This window comes from Anas acuta, chromosome 6 (assembly GCF_963932015.1).
Source record: "Anas acuta chromosome 6, bAnaAcu1.1, whole genome shotgun sequence".
In the NCBI taxonomy this organism is placed as follows: Eukaryota; Metazoa; Chordata; class Aves; order Anseriformes; family Anatidae; genus Anas; species Anas acuta.
Genome location: NC_088984.1, coordinates 34,562,560 through 34,583,616, shown reverse-complemented (window position 1 = coordinate 34,583,616; position 21,057 = coordinate 34,562,560). Strand labels below are relative to the sequence as shown.

The following is a 21,057-nucleotide window of genomic DNA, read 5'->3' as shown; positions in this document are numbered from 1 at the left end:
AACCATGTCAAATATTACCAATTAAGGCTTGTAAGGAAAAGAAAGTACTTAGAAAATTCCCCTTTCCCATGTCATTTTAAAAACTAAAATTGAAAGTCTGTTCTGTAATTTTTCATTCCTATGAACCCAGAATAGTCATGCAAAGCATTTCAGACTCTTCAGTTTCTTTTATAACTATATGAGTATCAAATCTGAATAGCTGATGGTTATTTCAGCTTTTATCCAGCTTTAAATGGTATCAAACTATCACCACCTTTATTTACATTATAATGCTGAGTACTTATACAGCTCTTTGAAAATTTTCCTTAATATTTTTCCCCATACAGTTGTGTCTTAGTTGTGGATTTATATTAGTTTAGTTAGTGTCAAACTAATTAACTCAGATGTCTCACAAATTATAAAGAGAATCTTAGACAACTTCACATTATCTCGTAAGGAGCTTTTTTTGTTTCTCTTTAAAGCATGGCTGTACTTTTTATCAAATAGTGAATAAAAAGATTTGCTCTAATTTATCTAAACTTGTGATAAAAAATAAATAAAAATCTTTTAAGACCTTGTACTACAAAACTTTGCATGGATGAAAATTTAGTGTTAGGCCAAATGTATCATAAGAGGTGTTGTTTCTGGAAATCATACTGGCCTATGGAAACTAAAAAGGAATACTCTCAAATCTGTTGACTTTGTGCAGAAATACAGTCAATAAAACTCCTTTTTTTTTTTCAGATGCTCTGTTGGTCTATTTTGGATTTATGATATGTGGTATTATTTCAATATGTTAAAAATTTTGCTTATTATGTATGTGGCTTATTTCTAGTGTCTGAAGTCTCAAACATTATTTTTGCAAGGCAGTATACAAACAGATGCATCTCTGTGGACATTCAGGCATTTAATTCCAGCACACACACAGAATCTTATCAGTCTTCCTGAAAACGTGACAGTAATGTGAAGGTTGGCTGTTGCCCTTGGTCTTGAACAGTTACTTTTGCTCTAACTGTTGGAGAGGGAGTCTCTGCTGTTTGGTTTACTAGAAAACTGAAAATTATCTGAAAAATAATAAAATGAAATGCTGAGAACAACTTAAAAAGATAGCTTGTTAATGCTAACGTTAGGCCCAGTGCTCAAAAGTATTGAGTGGATAGCAGTGAGCATTTCAGTAAAGACTCTTCTTCTAACAGTGTATTATTTTTTAAAGCCCATTGGTGAGATAACATCAGAACAACTGTTGGGAGCATTAGAAAAAGGAAATAATTAATGCACATAATTATCACACCTAAATAAGAGACTTATAGACAGAATGACAAAGTAGTAAGACAGATAGCCAGACGGGGTACACAAGGTAGTGCAGACAGTAGCATTAATGAATGTCATTAAATCTTGTCTGACACGTCAGAATGAACTGTTGAGTCTATAGTATAGTGCTATGTTTTCTTTCTTCTTTTAGCAATGCTGTAGGGAACACACATTTATTTATTTATTTATTTATTTTCCTACAGATACTGTAAGTTAGGAAAACACTGTAGGAAAAAATTGAAACAGGAGGAAAAAAATGAAATTTTCTCAAATCAGGAGTGAAAATTCTGGCTCTGGTTTGATGTTGAAGATACAACTCTTACTATACAACTATATCTAAAGTCAGGTGGCAGGCTCTTCCCGCAGACCCTCCTGCCCTCATCACTTATCTTCATAGACAAGTAGACAAAAACAATAAAGATAGAACAGTGCCTGAAGGCAAGGAACTTACTAGTCCTTTAGATTTTTATGAAATTGATGTTAATTAGCTTAGCCAAAGTTTGGTATCATACTTTAAGAAAAGGGGACATCTGTCAGTAGCTAAAGGAGATATTGAGCCTATTTTCTGGTTAGAATTCAGGGTTTCCTAGTGAACTTTTAATTAATTTGAAAAGATGTATTTCTGAATAATTAAAGCAAAAGTTTTCCTAAGGTGCTCTCCAATATGTGCGTGCACAACCTTATTTTCAGCATAACTTGAACATGCTGGCTCCTGTGGAATAATTTTCTTTGTGTGAATAACTATGGCTGCACTGATCCCATGTGGAAAAGAATAGCTCTGCACTTATTAACCGAGGAATTCAATATTAAGGGGATCTGCAAAATACAAAATACTATTTAATACTATTAAAACCCATGTTGCAAAAAAAGTTCACTGACTACAGTGAACTGCAGCTTCCAGGAACTTGATAGCTATAAATTGATGAAATATTTGTTAAAAATATAATATTGCGCTTTTGGCAATGAATCCATGGTCTGCAGATGAGTAAAACTTATTTTGAAGAACTAGAAATAAGGACATTAAACATGTATTTAGAAGTACAAAGTATTATATTATATATCATTATGTATTCTGGGAGGCGATTTAAAATTGTGGTTTTAAATAAAAATAATGTCAATGTCTCTAATATGTACTGGAGATGGGATGGGAGACTTGAAATCAGCTGAAAGCAACTAAAAATCTTGTTGTGTTCTTCATTGTGCTTATAATATAATTGTACTAAAGTATCTTACATTATTTCCAAAGCTCTCTGTTTATCTACCCATAAACCTATGTTCTACCCTGCTAAAGACTTTTGCAGAGCACTCAAGAAATTTGATTGAAGTGTATATTGTCATTTATATGTTATTCAGGAAAGATGAAAGGAAGAAAGAGGGGATCGTTCTTACCTTTAACCTTTCTCATGCTGTTTGTCTGTATTGCTGGACATGCGACTGATGACTCAGACGATGGCGAAGAAGGGGATGCTCTTGGTAAGAGTTCACAGAAACACAAAAAACTCTCATAACTAAATCACAATGTTATATGCACTCTATATGTACTACTTCTGTACTTGATTTTTTTTTTCAGGGAAATTTGGAAGTGGAACTAAGCATGCAACAGTGCTGAAACCAGACTGGGTTCTTAACAAACCAGGGGATGCTCAGAATTTCGCATCTAGCTCTAGCAAAATTGTTCACTTTCTATAATGGCTTCTGCTTTGCATGCTTTCTGAAAGTTCTAATCAAAGTATTAGATACCAAGATTATTCCCCTTAAGCTCTGCTTTGGGACCTCTGGAAAAGTTCAATTTTGAGGGAAAAGAACATGCAGGTGGTAAACTTTGGCTTTGTCTTCCTGTGCAAATGGAGTAGAAACATGATGAATAGCACTGTAAGCTGATGTTACTCTCTCCTGTGCACAGCTCTCTTCAGCCACAGTTAATTTGCAAAGTTTACAAAATTTTGGATTGCCCTAGTTGTTTTCCTTGGCCTTAGAGATGTTTTCTGTATGGAAAAAAACATCTCTACCAAGTGATTTGGTATTGATGGATAAATAGAAACTCGGCAGTCAGAGATTTTTGTTGAAAAAAATATCAGAAGTGTGACTTAGGACTAGAGAGGTTCTTGGATTCTCTTAGCATTGTAAGGCTGTTGTTAATTGTACCTTCAATTAATTGAAATTCACTAAGTTGGGTCAAATTTCTGTACTGGATATCATTGTGCATAGTATTTTAATTTCGTCACAAGCAATCATGAGAAAGCAGATGAGAGAAAAATGTGCTTGTTGTACCATATTTAAATAGGCTTCTTTCCTTTTAGAAAATGACTTGAAATGGTTACCTTTTTCTTACGCTGTAGAGAGAAATGTAGTGGATACCTCTCACATTTGACATGTCTAGTTTTGAAGACCATCTAGGAATACAGCTAAGGGTGACTTTTTGTTGCTGTTGCTGGTACTCATATAACTGCCTATGGCTTGTCAAATTTCCATCCACATTATTTCTTCCTATAAGTCCTTTGCAGCAGCCTTGAGACAAAATATTAATTCTGTACAGTCATGGCTGTATTACAAACTAAGCCAGCACTTTAGGACCATATCACAATTAGTCACCACAATTTAAAATATTAGACATTCCACATTAAGTGTATGCTTATCATCCAATGTCGTCAGATTGTTTCATGCAGAAAAAAATTGTTTCTATTTACCCTTGAGGTACATAACTACCCTTCTTGTTTGAAGGAAAACTTGTATTTGGCTTTGCTCTCCCCCACAACTCTTTTTTATAAAAGCCTCAGCCTGAACTCGCAGTTCATGAAGGCCAAATTGTCTTGTTGGAGGATTAGTCTTTTTTTTTTTTTTTTTTTTTTTTTTTTTTGTGGCCCTGTGTACTTATTTGTTTTTAAATATAAAAGACAACAGGAAAAGCACGCCAAGGAAATTAAATAATCTCTTTTTATCCAGCAGTATTTTATCACCAATTATTTAACAATTGTCATTTAAAATTACACAGCCAGTAAATGATTTAGAATGAGGGACAGTTATTAACTTCTGAACTAGTATTCCACAGTAAAAAATGGTCAAATGTGATGATTAGAAACTAAACCAGGGCCCTGCTGTTGTTATGGCTAGTGAAGACTCAGTTGTGGTATTTACAAGAAATTATTTTTGCTGTAATCTGATTATGTTTTTATAAAATGATTATGTTGTTGCTATTTAAAATTATTCTTGTGATTCCTTACATATTAAATTCTGGTTTCCCTGAATTTAACAACAGAAATTTTGTAGGCTGCAATTTCACTAATGGCATGTATTTTCTGATGGTAGGTGGTTATAAAACATTGCCATACTTCACCCCAGCAATTCAATTCCAGATATTGAAGGATAAAATAAGTTGTATGCATCCATTGCTTGCAATATGGTACTCTTGGATCACATTTGATACATCTCTGAATTAATCTGGGCTTTTTGATTTTGTGTGTGTGTGTGTGTGTCTGTTTTGTTTGTGTGTTTGTTTTGTTTTGTCTATTAGTGTTTAAACTGCAGTAGTAATTAAAGTTGAAAGTCAAGTCCAGCAGGTTAAAATGGATTCTCAGTGTGTTCTTTTCCAGCAAAAATGCTGTCATTTTTCCATGAGTAAATTAGATTTATAAAAAAAGTAAATGATATAAAAATAACCAGTCCATGTATATTGTTCCATAATACCTTATGTGTTTGGGAGCACTTTAGTTGATGTTCCAAAGCCTGAAGAAAATAACTTACTGGTTGAATGTGCTTTTTATTCTAATGTGAAAGTTTATCAAGAATAAATGTGACTGCTTTAAGAAAGGGTAGGAAACACATGGGTAGGAAAAGCAGTGAACAGTGTGTGGGTGGGAAGCTGTCAAACTGGCAAAGATGGAGAAAGAAGAAACAGTTATTCATTAGCGACAAGGTGCTTAGTATTGATATCACTTATCAAAGAGAGGCATTTACAAGAAAGCTTGGAACGATGACAGCATATCTTTGTAATTAAGGATAACCACAGGAATGCATATGAGTGAGGACCTGTAACCTAAGAAACAAAACAGAATGTATTCTACTTAAAAACTGAGAAATTCTTATTTCAGCTTAACATAATATAGACCAAACTTTGTTTTTTTTTTCCAGTTAACTTATGTAGTTCTGTTCTGACAAGCAAGTACACAGAAATGCTGTTGTCTTTCATATTTATTGTGCCATAGATATAACAGGAAAATTATTTCACAGGCTAATTAAAAGGATACATATTTAACCACCAGTTTTGCAAATCGAGGTAGCAAGAGTCTAAGTCAAGTTAGATTCTTTGAGTATGTCTGCAGCTGGGGAAAATTATATTGTTTTTACTTTTACTAGTGTGAAACTATTAGAGAAAATATTCACCACTTCTGGTTTGTAATATTGCATTGCTTACTAGTAAGATATTAACAGGGCTTTACATCTCTGATGTATTATAAGCTCCATGTGCTCAGGGCTACAGTATGACTAACTGCAGGTTATTAGAGTTTTCACAGTGAAAGTACTACTTGTAAATTGATAGTAACTGTTCAAACAACAGTCTTGTCCTAAATTGTAAAAATTGCTGCGTGAAGGACAATAAGTGGCTGTGTTGTGTAGGAACTGTATTGGCCAGTATCCTGGCTCTTGACAGTTGCCAAAAGTAGGAAGACTGTAGGAATGGAGCACAAATCATAGAACCATAGAATGTTCCAAGTTGGAAGGGACCCACAAGGACCATTAGGTCCAATGGAAGGGACCCACAAGGACCATTAGGTCCAATTCCTGGCTTGACACAGGACCACCCAAAAATCAAACCCTATGTCTGAGAGTGTTGTCCAAACACTTCTTGACCTCTGGCAGGCTCGATGTTGTGACCACTGCCCTGGGGAGCCTGTTGTACATCACCCTCTTGGTGAAGAACCTTTTCCTGATACTCACCCAACCTTAGCCTCCTGTGATGCAGTTCCATGACATTCCCTTGGGTCATAGCACTGTCACCAGAGAGAGGAGCAACTCCCCCTGCTACCTAAGATTGTAGTGACATAGAATACCTGTGCTAAACTCATGGTCAGTGTGAGCCATTTTGTTGATACTACTTTGCACTTACAACAAAGCATGGAGTTCAAAGGTTGTTAGCGTAGGAATAGGCACTTAGTGCCTTTAATCATGACAAGCTACCACATAGTTAATCTAACAAAGGTTTGAAATGAAAATTTTTGAGGAAAAGTAGGGAGAAAATGTTTTGCTTTATTTTATTTTTGGTGTGGCAAGTAATAACTTTTTTGTAACAGTGTGTATCAGGTGTAATTCTTTTTTCAATGTTTTTCGAGCAAAACACTCTCCATGTTCTTGATTTAGGGTAGTAAAATTATATAATTCTACAGATTTTCTAAAAGTTTATTTGTACCAGGTGCTTAAATGGAATGCCTAATAAGCATCCAAAAGGGCCAGATCCAATGGAGAGATTTAAACTCATTTTTCTTTTAAAATGATGACTGCAACATGCTATATTTAGAAGAATAAATGCATTTGTAAATATAAGGTGGAAAATAACTGTTTAAGCACTTGTATAATGAGATTGCATTTGCTGAAAAGTAAGTAGAAGTTGCAGAGCATTACAGACATAGTATAATGTTGTAAGCAAGGCTAGTAATATCACTAATGCCTCGGGTATTATGGTGTTCAGCTCTGGGCCATACACTTTAAAAGTAATCCAAACCAATAGGAAAGGATCCAAAGGAAAGTTGCAAGAGGGTTGGAAAGCAAGACCAATAAAAAAAGATTGAAGAAGGGATTTTATTTATTATAGAGATAATTAAGAGGATAGAAGAGTCATCCAATAATAATAATAAAAATAAAAAATAAAGGAAAGTTAGATGTCTTGAAATTATTCTTCCTACACACTGAAGGGAAGTACAAAATTATTTAATATGTAATAAAGACTATTTGGGCTGTATATTATGAAAAATACCTGTATTGCAAGCAGGGTAGTAAAATACTGGAACTGGCTTCTTCAGGTTACTGGGAATTTTACTTCACTGGAGTTTTTTAAGAATGATTTTTCCATCTATCAGGAAAGATCTCAAGGCATTTATCCTATAGATATATGCCAAAAGTTGGCTGAGAAACACTGTTAAAACTGCTTTCTGTTTACATTGTTAGTTATTCACTGACATTTCTGATAGACAGTTTCTCTAAACGTCATATCCTGTGTTCTTCAAACAAGGCCTAAAATGTAGTAGGAACAACCTCTTTTAGAACTGAATAGGAGAGGAGGAGGCCATACAACAGGAATTAGCTTACTCAAGGCATATTCTACATGTGAAACTGGTGCAGACATATTTGTATCTATACAGACCTACTGGCCAAACACTCATGTTTGCCTTCTCAACGGCTGCTTTAATCTGAGAAGGAAAGCTAATTTTATGCCGTCTGTGGTGAGTTAAGTGTTCCCAGGTGTAAAGTAATGGGGGAAGAACTCTCTCTCCGTTCCCAGACGCAGGAATGATTCAGTTCCCATGAATCCCTTTGAGACATCTTTCCTCAGTGTCACTTGGTTATTGTTTAAAGGGAGAGGACTTGGCTCTCTGGTGCTTCACAGGGTACGTATTTTAGTCAAAGTATGGTAATTTACCAGCATGCCTAAGAAAAGAAATGTCTCTGCCACTTCGTAGATTGCCAAAAAGTGAGACACAAATAGTTGTTATGTTTGCAGTAAATGTCAGTACATCTGACAGTGGTAACAATGTCACTGACTACAGAGGAAAGGTCTGAGGAGGTAAGCAAAACAAAGATTTATTTGTGTGGGTTTGGTGGGAAACAAGCAGCGGTTGAGACCAAAAAGTTTCTAAGATTAGTATACTAAGCCAGTTGTTCTTCATTGTGTAGTTTTGCAACCATGCTTAGGCACCATTTCTGTTTTGATAGCCCACAACATTGGTGTGGCATAATGCAGTGAGCAAAATGATCTGACATAACCCCGTGTTTGTAATTCTAGTAGTTAAGAAACCTAGTAAGTTTTCACAACCTCTTTGAGACTGAACTGGGTCATTGACACAGGTCACTTATGAGGTCTCCTTACTTGTGTGCCAAGAAAGTAAAATGTTTATAAACCAGCTGTTAACTCTCACCCACCCCCATTTAAGCTGGATTGATTTCTGTGCAGCTAAATGCTTGATTTTAGCCTTTCAGGAGTTATTCCAAATGTTACTGAAACCTTTGATGTTTTCAAGGCATTTTTTCCCCCTATTACTCAGTGAGGGAATTCCAAAGTTTTTTTGCAGCTTTTCTAGTTGAGCCTTTTCAAGTTTCTTCCAAAGGATTTCCAAACCTTTTGGAGAACTTTGGACCTTTGAGGCACAACTTGAAATCTTGTATGGTGTCTAAATCCTGATTCTTCATGGGCTTAAGAAGACCCAGATAAGGAAATTGGCAAGAAACAAAGTTCAGAAATCTTTGGCGAGCTGAGCTCCATAGGAATTTTAGTGAAACTCATATCTCTTTGAAATTTGTTGTTTAATTCATCCACAGTATCTATTAGACAATCTTCAATGGTATTTCCAAATCTGTTTTTCTAACTTCAGAATTTGTAAATATCATTTCTCTAATAAGGTAGACGGACAATTTTAGGGACTGAATATTTGGTATGCATTTTGAAATTAAACATCTCAATCTGTATTTTAACACCAAATTGACCATGTTAAGAATGGAAGATCTAATTACCTGATACATTTTTTGTGTTGATAGTACTTGTGTACTAAAACTTATTTTTTCAAGGATTTACATGATATGGGATAAAAGATTTTAGCAGTGAATTTTATTTCTTTGTTGTATATATAAGTTATCAATGTCTCAAATGGAATAAAGAGTAAACTTGCATTGGCCTCAGTATTTATGAGGGTTTACTTCAGCTGTGTATTTCAGTTAATTTTTTAATAAGATAAATATTATATGTTAAACTAATAGCCACAGAGTGGGTAGGTAGTAATGTCAATTTCCTTATCACCAGGTCATAAAGCAGGATTTTTGTGGATTCTGTTAATTAAAACTGGAAATTTACTCTAGTTAGCACAGGAAAGCTGTATAATGATCATGTATATGCTTGTCCTCATATTTTTTTCCTCCTTCCTGAGCCACTGCAGATAGCATTGATAGTTACTTTTGAATACACATATTAAGAGACATCAGTGTTCTGATTAGCTGTGGGAGAATGAGGTCAAGATTTCAGCTCTGTTCTTCCAACTGCAACTGCAAATACAAGCTCTGCAAAGCTTTTAAAATCCTCTACTTCCTTGGAAAAGGAAAGCAGGAAAAAATCTCAAAGCCTGTATTGGTAAGGGAACAGTATTATAAATGGGATCATCAGAGTTTCCTTATAGACACTGACAGCCTAACACTTCGTTAGTAATCTTCTTCAAAATATGTATGTTAATTTTTACATAACGTTCCAAGATTTAATCATACATGTATATATTGAAAGACATAAAAATCACTTGTTGTGAAAAGGTTCAACTTCTTTTCACCCAAACATTCTGTTGTGTTCTTTTCAGCTCTTAAAAGGTCTTAGACAAGAACAGTAAAATCGAAGAAAGGTATGAAACGTATCATGAAACCTATCAAAGAAAAGTATCATGACCTTTCAATTGTACCAGATGGGTTTATGTACCAGTAATGTGTAATGTGGTAGGGAAATGGTGCCCTCTGCAGGGCTCTCTTGCTTAGTTCACCCCATGCTGCTGTCTGCTGAGAGGTCCTTACGAATTATGTTTGCTATCAGAGATGTTCGTGCACAAGGCACACACCTTCAGCCTTTGTTTATGCAGGAGTAGTCAGTGTGCCTTTCAGAGCTGGCAGAATTTTCTCAGTATATTTGTTGATGAGAATTTTTCACTAGGTTCGATGAATAAGCTGCTATCTGTAGTTTACAAAGTTATGATGAGGACCTGGTGTTTGGAATACGAGCTCTTTTGGTTGAAAGTTGAAACCAACATTTCCATTTGATTGAAATAAACTTGTGTTCCAATGGAGATGATGGTTGTCTTTTTACATCTATGTTTAATGTGTTTAGAGCTTTACAGACAGATATTAGCAGTGTCTCCCCAGCACAACAGGCAAGCAATTTGATTTTGAAGTTAAGCTGTTCAGTGAAGCAAAGTAACTTGATAACAGTTATTCTACTTCTTTTTATCACAGGTGCTCCTTTGCCACCTCTGAAACTGGGGCATTCAATTTGTGCCCTGAAAGCAGATGAAGGACCATGCAAAGCTATCCACATGCGCTATTATTTTAACATTCAAAGCCGTGGGTGTGAAATATTTGAATATGGAGGATGCCATGGCAATGAAAACAACTTTCTAACACTGGAAGAATGTCAGAACAAGTGTGTGGTAACAGGCCAGTACCCATTCTCCTATTCTCATCAGTTCTTCATTTGCATTTTTTAATTGTCATCCGTAAACCATATGAATTTTAGAAGTAGAGGTCCTCTTCAGTTCCTGTTAATACAGTAATGTCATGCTCCCAATTATGCTCCCAATTATTCTACTATGTTGTAGGCATCTGGATTATTTTAGATTCTGCAAGCAAGCATTCTGGATTTGGGAAGACAAATTATGATTTTTTTTAGTGGACCTGCAAAATAGAGAGCAATGCAAGAAAGCTTATTTTCTGGCTAAAGCCATGATTTGAAAGAGTTGTTAAAGTAAAATTGATTTTGAGGCTGAGCTAAACTGTTGGCCAGCGTATTCATTGCTTTTGGAATATCATACCCAATGTCTGATTCCACACTTCTCTTTGTTCAAGAAGCTGATACAAGCTATCCAAAATCTTGAACATCTGCCATGATTCAACAAAATTAGAAATGCAGTAATAAAATAGTCATCTTTAAAAATGTCAGTTATAGCTGTTTGGCTTAAAATATCTGTTTTGTTGCAGCTTCATCAATTAATCATTAGAAAGAGGAAAATGAGATCCAAAACATGATACACAACAAAATATACAAAATGTGCCTTGTGAATGTCGTTTTTGCTATTAAAAATTATCATTATAATTAACTAAGGCCTTCAGCATTGTGAAGGCTTTACAGAGTAAAGTAGGGTTGTTCTCCTACCTGTAAAAATTGAGCCAGAATAGTATGATTAAATAGAGCACAAACCTCTGTGGGACTGTATGTATAAATAATAGCGAAGCTTAACCTGAGATGTTGTACCTGAGCAAAGTTTCATTGATGAGAAACTATCAAAACAGCTAACAGAAGGAAGACCTGTTTTTCTCTGGTCTTCATCCCTTTGATCTTTCTAGCAAGGAGACTGCATGCATTCTATGCAATCCCTGAACGTGATCCTTGAAGTTCATAATGAAAGCAGATTTCAGTTATTTTTCTTTTCAAACAACCCCATGCATGTAGAATAATTTCTTTCAGGATGGAAAAAACAAAACAAAACAAACAAACAAAAAAAAACAGTACAAAATGTCACCAACAACCTGTCAAAGTGATAAAGATCAGATCACTACATTCTTTAATTGAATGTCAATTTTTCACTGCAGTTAACTCTCAGGATTGATTTGAGACTATTTTTTAATGGCTTCTGATAAGATCTGATAAGCCTTGGAGACCAGATGTACTCCAGTGAAGAAGGAGCAAGTATCAATTGTAGTCTCACTCTGTCCTCAGGAGTAATATATGGGTAAATGTAAATTATATTAAAATAAGATTTATATTGAAATCACATATCACTGAGGAATAATGTTTTGGGTATTATAATTCCTTTGTAAGTAAGTAACATCATCTAGAATTTTAAGTCAAAAAAAGAGATGGCATAAAGAAAAACATCTTTCTGAATACAAACATCTGGCAATAAATGAAAGCATACATAAATTGAATGAAATTCTGTCCTTCCACTTGGGCCTGAATTGAGTCATAACCCAGCTCTCACTGAACTGGCTGAGAAGGCAAAGAAGCTTCACATCATTGATTTGATTTCTTTCCATGTTGAAGTCACAGATATTTCTAGAATTGCAGATTAGTATTCATATCTAGCACTAAAATGACATTTGCTTCTTTTTTACCTTTAATGTTTTGTTCTTACGTTTCTGCAAATTGTTCTGTCAAAATTGCTAGCTGTTCATTCTGTTGAGAACCCTGCAATATTTAAGGAGATAAAATAGTCCTGTGAGCACAGCTCACAGTCAGTAAGAAATTTCCATTTTCTTGTATTGTAAATGCTAGTTCTGCTGTCTTTGTATTTGGGTCATTTTCTTCAACTAGAATATGCCGGTTTTAGTGCTTGGTAGTAAAGGAAACTTAGAGGGCAGGAGCTGATCTTGTTTCAAAAGTAGGCTGAAGACTGACACCCACCAAACTGGGTGTAAGAATTGGGTGATGATATTTTGATGAGCACTAAAGAAGAATTAATTTTAAGGAATCATAAAATCATTAAGGTTGGAAAAGACCTTCAAGACCATCTGGTCTAGCCATCACCCTACTACCAATGTCACCCACTAAACCACGTCCCTAAGCACCAAGTCCAACCTTAAAGAGTTAAACATTATTCCAATTCTGGCTTTAATATTTTGCATAGTTATTCGCTTTTTCCTTGTCAGTGGTCTTTCTACACTTGCATCTTTCCTTTTGTCATATGGCTTCTACAAGTCATAAGTTTGTATCAAGGATTTAGCTGATTTTATTTTATTTTTTTCCTCTACATAATCATCTCAAAAAATATTTCTGTATTTATTGAACTTTCATAAAAGAAATTAATAAAACTTGCAATTGAATTTCGCAGATAATGCATATACATAAGTTTAAAAAAGTCAGCAAGGTCATTCTAAGAGGAAAGACCTTCCTTACAATTCATTTTCATCACTTCTACAGCTGTACTCCATGTTTTGTTTAGAAAATTGTGATTAATCAGTTTCTAGCTACAGCTCCACAAAGTTAACAATACAGTCTTTCAAGATAAAAAAAATGATAAGCTCTTTTTCTTGATTAGCATTCATAGTCAAAAACTGTTTGGGATGTGAAGATAGCTCTTCTTTTTCTGTCACCAGTCTGGCTTTTGGCACTCCACATCTGGTATCTTGTTTTGGTTTTCAGCTGGACCTACAGCATTTCTGCAATTTTCAGAGCAGGATTGTTTGCAGGACTGCAGCTGCCAGTATCTCATCCAAAACATCTGTTATCCTTGTGATTTGGAGTGTTTGTCCTGAATTCCAATTTAAAAGCTAAGAGAGAGGGCTAAACTGAAGAAGGCAAGGTTCATTGGTGCAGAGTTTGGGTTGAAGAGTGTATAAAAGACATGATCAGGTGCCATGAGTGAAGTTCTACAGAATTATTTCTTCAATCTAATGTTGATATTTTTGATTAATAGTGTTATTTTGACTCTGACATGTATGTTGGATCAATACCTGAAACATATCTTCTGAACTAAATCCTATGCTAGCATGTAATTGGCTTAATCCTGTAGAATGAAATGGGAATATCATTTAAAATGAGAGCTGGCACAGTGTCTATCTACATGCTGGTACTCAGCCTGGGTTCCAGTATTTGGTATATGCTTAACAATGGTCCAAGAATTTGCAAATGTAGAGTCTGCAGTGACTGGAACTGGAGCAATTGCTCCAGGAACTGGAGCAATGGAGGCTCAACATTTCTGTATTCTCTGAATGAGTAACTGCAGATAAAATGGTTTGGCGTCACACACAGTACGCTGTCAAACATTAAATTCTTTTTTTTTTTTTTAAATATATATATTGCTAGAATTGCAGATTAGTATTCATATCTAGCACTAAAATGACATTTGCTTCTTTTTTACCTTTAATGTTTTGTTCTTACCTTTCTGCAAATTGTTTGTTGGTTTTTGTTTTTGTTTTTAAAAAAAAATAGTAGCTTCTATTTGTGAAGCCTGGCTCTGTGCAGTCTCATATTATATTATGCTCATCTTAGTTAATGTTTCTGTTATTTATTACTGCAGAAAGATAACTAATTTAGTAGCAGAGTAGAAATCAGACTAAAATGACTGTTAAATTCTTAAAAATAAAGAAAAATCTAAGAGCTATTCAGAGAATTTTCACTGTGAAGAGTGTGAAGGTAAAGATTGTTAAAAATAAGCTAAAGAGAAGTTTTGAGATGTACAAAATCAAAAGAAATAATGTGAATAGCCAAAATGTCTCATTTTTCAGCATTAAGCACAACTAATTAAGCTAATACTAGTGAACTGCAGGGCTCCTTAAACTGGAATAATATATATTTTTTAAATGGATGAATAAACCATCAAAGATGAAAACATGATTCCCAGAGCTGGTTAGAGTCAGCACAAGAAGGTTTGGAGAGTCCAACTACAAGCTGGCTACTTCAAGCTTCTCTAAGACAATGTTTTGATTCAAGATGCCTAGTTCTGATTCACGTCTCCTAGAAATCAAGTACATTTTTTGTTTCTTGTGCTTGAAGGTCACCACTTCAGAGAGTGGATAGGAGTAAAATTGCAAATGGCAACACAAGCACAAAGGTCCTAATTTTCAATGCAATGAATGTTTATCCTGGAAATACTATTTAAGCTTTCTAGTATGGAAAAAATACCTGTTGGTAAAAGGTTCTGGACATGACAGCAATTTTTAGGTCAGTTATTTAAACAGTAGATCTACTCAGAATTATAGTATGTTTACAAAGAAGAAATTAAGTCAGCTGTGGATTTGGCTTTTTGAGCAAAACCAGAAGCAAAGAGACAATGTTGACATGGTGGTAAGATTAAAATACTTTAGGTCTGTATAAACTCACAATAAATTCTTCCTGTTTTGTGCCAGAAGGGTAGAGATCACATCAAAGTCTGATTGCTGATTTTGGCCTGAAGGAGACTGATGAGTGGAATTAGTAAAATAGCCCAAAACAATTGTCCTGAAAATAATGTTGTTGTTTTTTTTGTTTTGTTTTAAATCAGGTCATAGGTTTAATGCTAAAGGCATAGCCTCCTACTAACAGGAAACACTGGAAATATGTTCAAATAAATGATTTGTCACTCTCAAGTGCATGTTATATCTTTGAATAATATTTTTTTAAGAATGCCAGTTGAATTATCCCAGAGACAAAAGGAAAATGTAGCACAATAGAATTTTTACCCAGTATATGTGCTTTGAAAATACAACACAAGCAACACTTTCAGAAGGAAAAGAAAAAAGTCTAGAATAACAAACTGGTAAGGTTGTGGCACACAGTGTGGCAGTACAACTGACACTAAAACCATATTAGCTATCAGCACCTCTTAGAATAGGAGTCAAGGAAGGTATAACAGTATATAAATGACAGTTGCAAATGCTCTCAAAAGTGAGTGAAGGATGAATCATTAAAACTAGTTTCAATTTTAGTCTGTGAAAAGATTGTTATAGCTAGTGTATGTGGCAGGGGAAACCTTATAGAAAATTACAAATAGCAAAAAGGGTAAGGATGCAGATGGCTAAATTATCTTATGTTACTGCTTAAATAACAAGGAAGGGCACAGCAGTAACTCCACTTTTTCCAGCAGGAATTGTTTTCTACCTGGTGCTTTAATATTGCAAACATCATAAGGAACACTTTACGCTGACACTTTGTGGCATTACAAAGGGAATTGAACAGCATAAGAGAGGTTTTTGTTGTTAACTAGATCTGCTCCAAAGCTATATTAGCACTATGAGTAGCTGAAGTACTTGGGTTAAATTAACCTAGCTTCTTTTGGGGAGTAAAATTACATAATGCAGGATTCTGGCTCCAGCAACATAAAGAGGAATTTCCCTGTTCGATTCAATATGGGCATAATTTAATACCAGCATTTTCCATATCCTCTTCTTTCAAATATAGCAGGTCTTCTCATATGAAAGAAACAATACCTCTCAGTCCTTCAGACCATGATGTTGTGCTACTTCTTTAATAAAGAGAAGAAAGGAGGGGAAGAGATGTTGTGTTCTTCCTCCTCAGTGCTCATAGTCATGTGAAGCAGTCTGGTACTACAGGTGAAACTTAATGTCTCTACTTTTAATTATTTTTCTTTTTATTTATATTGTAGAATTCTCTCTGAAGATGATGCTAGCAAAAATGAAGCAAGGTAATTGTTCATATACTAATCTTATACTCTTATACAATAAGGTACTTAGCCTCTTTTGATAGATTCTTTATGTTTGTTCCAAGCTGCCTCCTAATAACAGCAGTGCCATACTAACACGAGTTATTATTTCTAATCTTCTTCATCCATATTCATCTAAGACTTTAAGGACAATTGTGGTCACTGTGGTCAGACACTTTTCCCTAAGACAAACATATTCTCTCTTTCTTCAATAATCAGAAAAGTGTGATTATGCAGAGAATCAAGCAGAATGTAGTTAGCCATAAAGTGGAAATTTTTAATGTGTGTTTTGAGAATAATAATCTAAATATAATCTAAACACTCCCTTTACTATTAGCAAAAATAGGAAAAATCACTCTGAAGCAGAGCTGTTTCACATATTGCCTGTGTAAGAAATAACAGGATTAGTGTGGCCTCTCTACTCAAAAAGGCAAGAGAGCAAGTTTTCCTCTGCAGAAACTACTGAATGGGCAGACTGTTTTACAGAAATTTAAATGCCCAATGCTCAGACTTCCTAAGTAATGAAAATGAAATAGCCGATGAAAAGGCTAGCCAATGAAAAATGGCCAGGTCCTTCCTTAAGCACTGAGAATCACCTGCTTGGAACACCAAGGGGTCAGTTGAGGTGTAACCTGTGATCCTAACATGGATATTTAGGTCTGACACTTAGAGCTTCTGAAGACTTATTGCACGCCTCTTCATTCCACATTTGAGGCTTATCTTTATTGGGCCCAATACTGGTAGCCAGAGTTCTCCTCTGATTTCATCAGAAATCAGCTCTTCTTTCACTGCTTACCAGGATCTCGCTCCTTCTCCTTACTTCCTCTTGAGCTGGTATGCGTTTAACTCCTCATAGAAATGCCAGTATTTGCATAGACATTTTGAAACAGACTAAATCATCTCTCTCTACTGAATGGTATTCTGGAATATTTTTATGTTGAGATTAAGGTTTTCTTTTCCTTTTTTTTTCTACTCTGTCTCCCATTCTTAATGCATTGAATCCTGGGGTTTATGCTATGGAAATTACAAAACATGATTTCCCATAGATGCTGCAGAAGTTTGTACTGTTTCCTTTAATGTCTTACTCTAGTTCCTGCTTTTATTGACAAAAATAAATAAATAAATAAATAAAAATAGTTAACTTGTTAACTGTAGCTCATGACTATAAACACCATTACGTATTTACTACTGTTCCCAGTAATGTATTCTTGAATATTAATCTGTGGAGAAAGACATTTAGAAGTGTAATACGATTTTGTATGGTTAGGATTATACTGCTGTATTGTCTTCATGGCCTCTCTCTGCAAAACTGGCTATAAAAGTTAGCTGTGAGCTCAACTTATTTGAATTTAATTTTCTCTTTCTGCAAGAACCACTTTAATATAAAGATTTTCAAAATGAGGAGCAAATGTTTTTATTTACATACCTTTATTTTCCACCTTCTTTTCTCAGTTAATATCCAATTTATACATTTTTTTTAACTCTTTTTTGACAATATTATGCAATATTTGGTGAAAGAATTGGTTACTAATAGATGGTTAGTAATGGTTACTAATAGATAACATATGTCCAATAGATGCTGCTCTGGAAATTGTGCCTGCTACTTGTCTACAAAATGGTCTCATCATGTTTTTTTATCCATATAACCCATATTTGTTAGTCTCCGTGAACTAGTTTTGTAAATCTGTGAACATCAGTAGGTGTTGCATTTGAATGGTAGGTGTTAAATATCTGAACTGTAGAATACACATACTTACTGGCAGAAAATGTCAGTTTTAATGAAAGATCAAAATTAAGCTATCCAGAAGCACTTCAAACAGTCAATTTCTTTAATTTATGCAAGAACATTGTAATGGTTGAATTTTCCTTGATCTCTGAAAATGACATTTTTCTATTAAAGAAGCTTTATAAAAAGTGAAATTCAAGATATTGACTATTATTTCTTGGGAAAACTCGGTTTATGAGCTATTATAATGCTTGATATGAGTATTTGATTTGTCTCGAACTTAGTTATGTTGTTTGAGCAATACTTTTGAATAAGTATATAGGTAAAAATAGAGGTTATAGGACAAACTTCCTTACTATTCCATAATCTACTCCAAATGCATTAGGGACTTCAAACTAATTGTTCTGTAGTGATTTTTATTAAAACACACACTGTTTTAGTCTTACCTCGCTCTTAACTTTCACATATAAGGCCTGCCTCATGTGTCACACCTGACACAATTGTTTTATATGAAGACTAAATATACTTTGCTAGTCAGCTCAGAAAAGTATCATATTTCAAATTATGTACTAGCAAGAATTTGAGAATACCTCCAGATATATTTTATTATTTTTGTCATTATTTTTTTTTCCTCCTTAATTATAAATTTAAAATGAGTACAGTGAAAAACAACATTTGAGGATCACTGTACAAAGATGTGTTTTTCTTCACTGCCAGAAGCTGTGATATCATGCCTGGTTATTCAGTCAAATCATGTAGTATTCATTTATTAAAATTTTCTTCTTTGATCTTGTAATTATGGAGCATGAACTAGGAACAACTGAGACTGAAAAGTGGTACTCAGAATAATTGTTCTGCCTTCTAGTTTCCTGTATCATTTTATAGTAATAGACTGTCCCAGACAAAACGTATTGTTAGATTTCTGATAGAAAAAATAGAAATAGATTAATAAACAAACAAACAACTATTTCCTTTTTCCTTCTATTTTAACAATGTCTTCTGAGTCATTCACACCAACATTGACTAAAACTACATAAATGTGAAGAGTTTATACTTAAGTTCAAATGATCCAGCTGTGATTTATTTATTTATTTTTTAATTCAGAATTAAAAGTAATGTTCATCTTAGAGCTTCAGTGTAGAAAGACAGCTAAAGGAATTATCAGTACTCATTTTCCAAGGTACAATTGAATGGTTATTTGAAAAAAAGAAGAAAAAAAAAAAAAAGCAATAACTATGTCCTATAATGCTCTAGCTCAGTATTGCAGTGTTATATATATAGAACAAAAGCAGTACCCTAAAGCAGCAGTTATTTTACAATTGGTTTTTAGTCTAAAGATGCAGGTTTCTTATATCAACTTTTTCTAGTTCTATTGTTGTCTTACAGTGTGTTTTGCTTTTTTTTTTTTTTTTTCTTCCCTCACCCTGTTCATCATTTACCGTTGTTTGTAGAAAAGCCTGACTTCTGTTTTCATGAGAAAGACCCTGGAACCTGCAGAGGTTATTTTTCCAGATATTTCTATAACAAAGAGACAAAACTATGTGAAATATTCAAGTATGGTGGGTGCCTAGGAAACCAGAACAACTTTAAGAGTTTGGAAGAATGCCAGACTACCTGCCAAGGCAACTGTAAGTTGTTGTCCTTGTTATTCTTAGCTTTATTCTTGTATAAACAACATTGTGTTTTGAAGGTATTTGGCATAGGAAAAAAGGCAATGTAGGAGACTCCAAAGCAGCAATAATTTATACCTGAGATTAATACAATTATATATTCTTAAAAATACATACAAAAATAAGAAATATAAAGTAACAAAGAAAAATATTTTAAAAGTGGTATGTGCTGTTAATTTTAATGAATATTGCAGGACTCCTGTTGTTTTATTTTTCCCTGTCAAATACCTACATGCATTTTAATTCCACAAACCCTTGCAAAAATATATGTTAAACTTCTTGAACCTATTGTATAAAAGAAACATGATTTATTTTTTTTTTTAATTGCATATTCTTTAATATATCTATGTTGAAACAAATAATGAGTGATATATAATTTGAAACAGAACATTGAAAGTAATGCAGACAGATGCAGTAATTGAAGTGACATCAATTTTAAGTTAAGAAGGGACTTGGTCCAGGCAGAGACTTAACAGTAACAGAGATTATAAAGATAGGGAATGAAGAAATGGACCTATTCAGGTTGCAGCCACATCACTAAGTCATCTTTTTCATTGTTTTTCTTTTTAAATCTAAGATATGTTAGCAGTTTGGCTTTGCAATGTCATAAAAAGTTTATATATTTTAAGCCATATGTCTGAATCTATTCCTTTCAAAACATGTCTTGTAAAGAAAAGAGGGATTTCTGCTTTTACTGTTTCCTTACTCTGGGTTGCTACCTTCCCACCAAAGAATCATGCAAAACTGGTCCTTCATCTGAATGATTTAGCCCTGCAGTTTAGGCTATGAACAGACACTTAGACTAACCACAGATCTTTCTTCCACTTCCTTGTCTTCCTAGTTCCTATGATTTTTTCTACATCAGAATACAGTAATCTTCCTAACTCTTCCTAGCTCCTCAGAGCACTTAATTATATTCATAGTATAAATTTCTGGACCACCTCCCCCCCCCCCCCCTTTATTTTTTTTTAATCTAGTGGGTCTGTTTCCAGGACAGTTTCAAGTGTCTTTTCAGTAAGGGGAACCTGAGCTCATTCATATTTAGAACAGGAAAGACCCAATAAGTTTCCTTTTTTTTTTCAAAAGGATTTTCAAGGATTTTCAAAAAATACACATATAGAGCCAAATGCTTTTCCCGTACCTTTTGCTGAAGCATTCCTTCCTGGGCTCTGATTCCATTTTTATCTTCTGGACCTAAAGTTGCAAAATGCTTTTTAAAAATTATTTTATCTTTTTTTTTTTTTTTTTAATTTCAATCTGAAATAACACCTAATTGTAAATT

General features: G+C 34.3%; 1 protein-coding gene across 9 annotated transcripts in view; it reads left to right on the top strand.

The window, feature by feature from the left end:
* The window catches only part of TFPI (tissue factor pathway inhibitor), a 75,731-nt gene that overhangs the window by 46,403 nt on the left and 8,271 nt on the right, over positions 1–21,057 (top strand). For 5 of the 9 annotated variants that reach the window (XM_068686474.1, XM_068686473.1, XM_068686472.1 and 2 more), the window contains 4 exons: positions 2,644–2,763; positions 10,480–10,680; positions 16,323–16,361; positions 19,557–19,733. In XM_068686474.1, the coding sequence (XP_068542575.1) occupies positions 2,649–2,763; positions 10,480–10,680; positions 16,323–16,361; positions 19,557–19,733 (532 nt within the window). In that variant the 5' untranslated portion in view covers positions 2,644–2,648. The remainder of the gene's footprint in view (positions 1–2,643; positions 2,764–10,479; positions 10,681–16,322; positions 16,362–19,556; positions 19,734–21,057) is intronic. The other 4 variants (XM_068686481.1, XM_068686480.1, XM_068686476.1 and 1 more) reach the window with 3 other exon arrangements.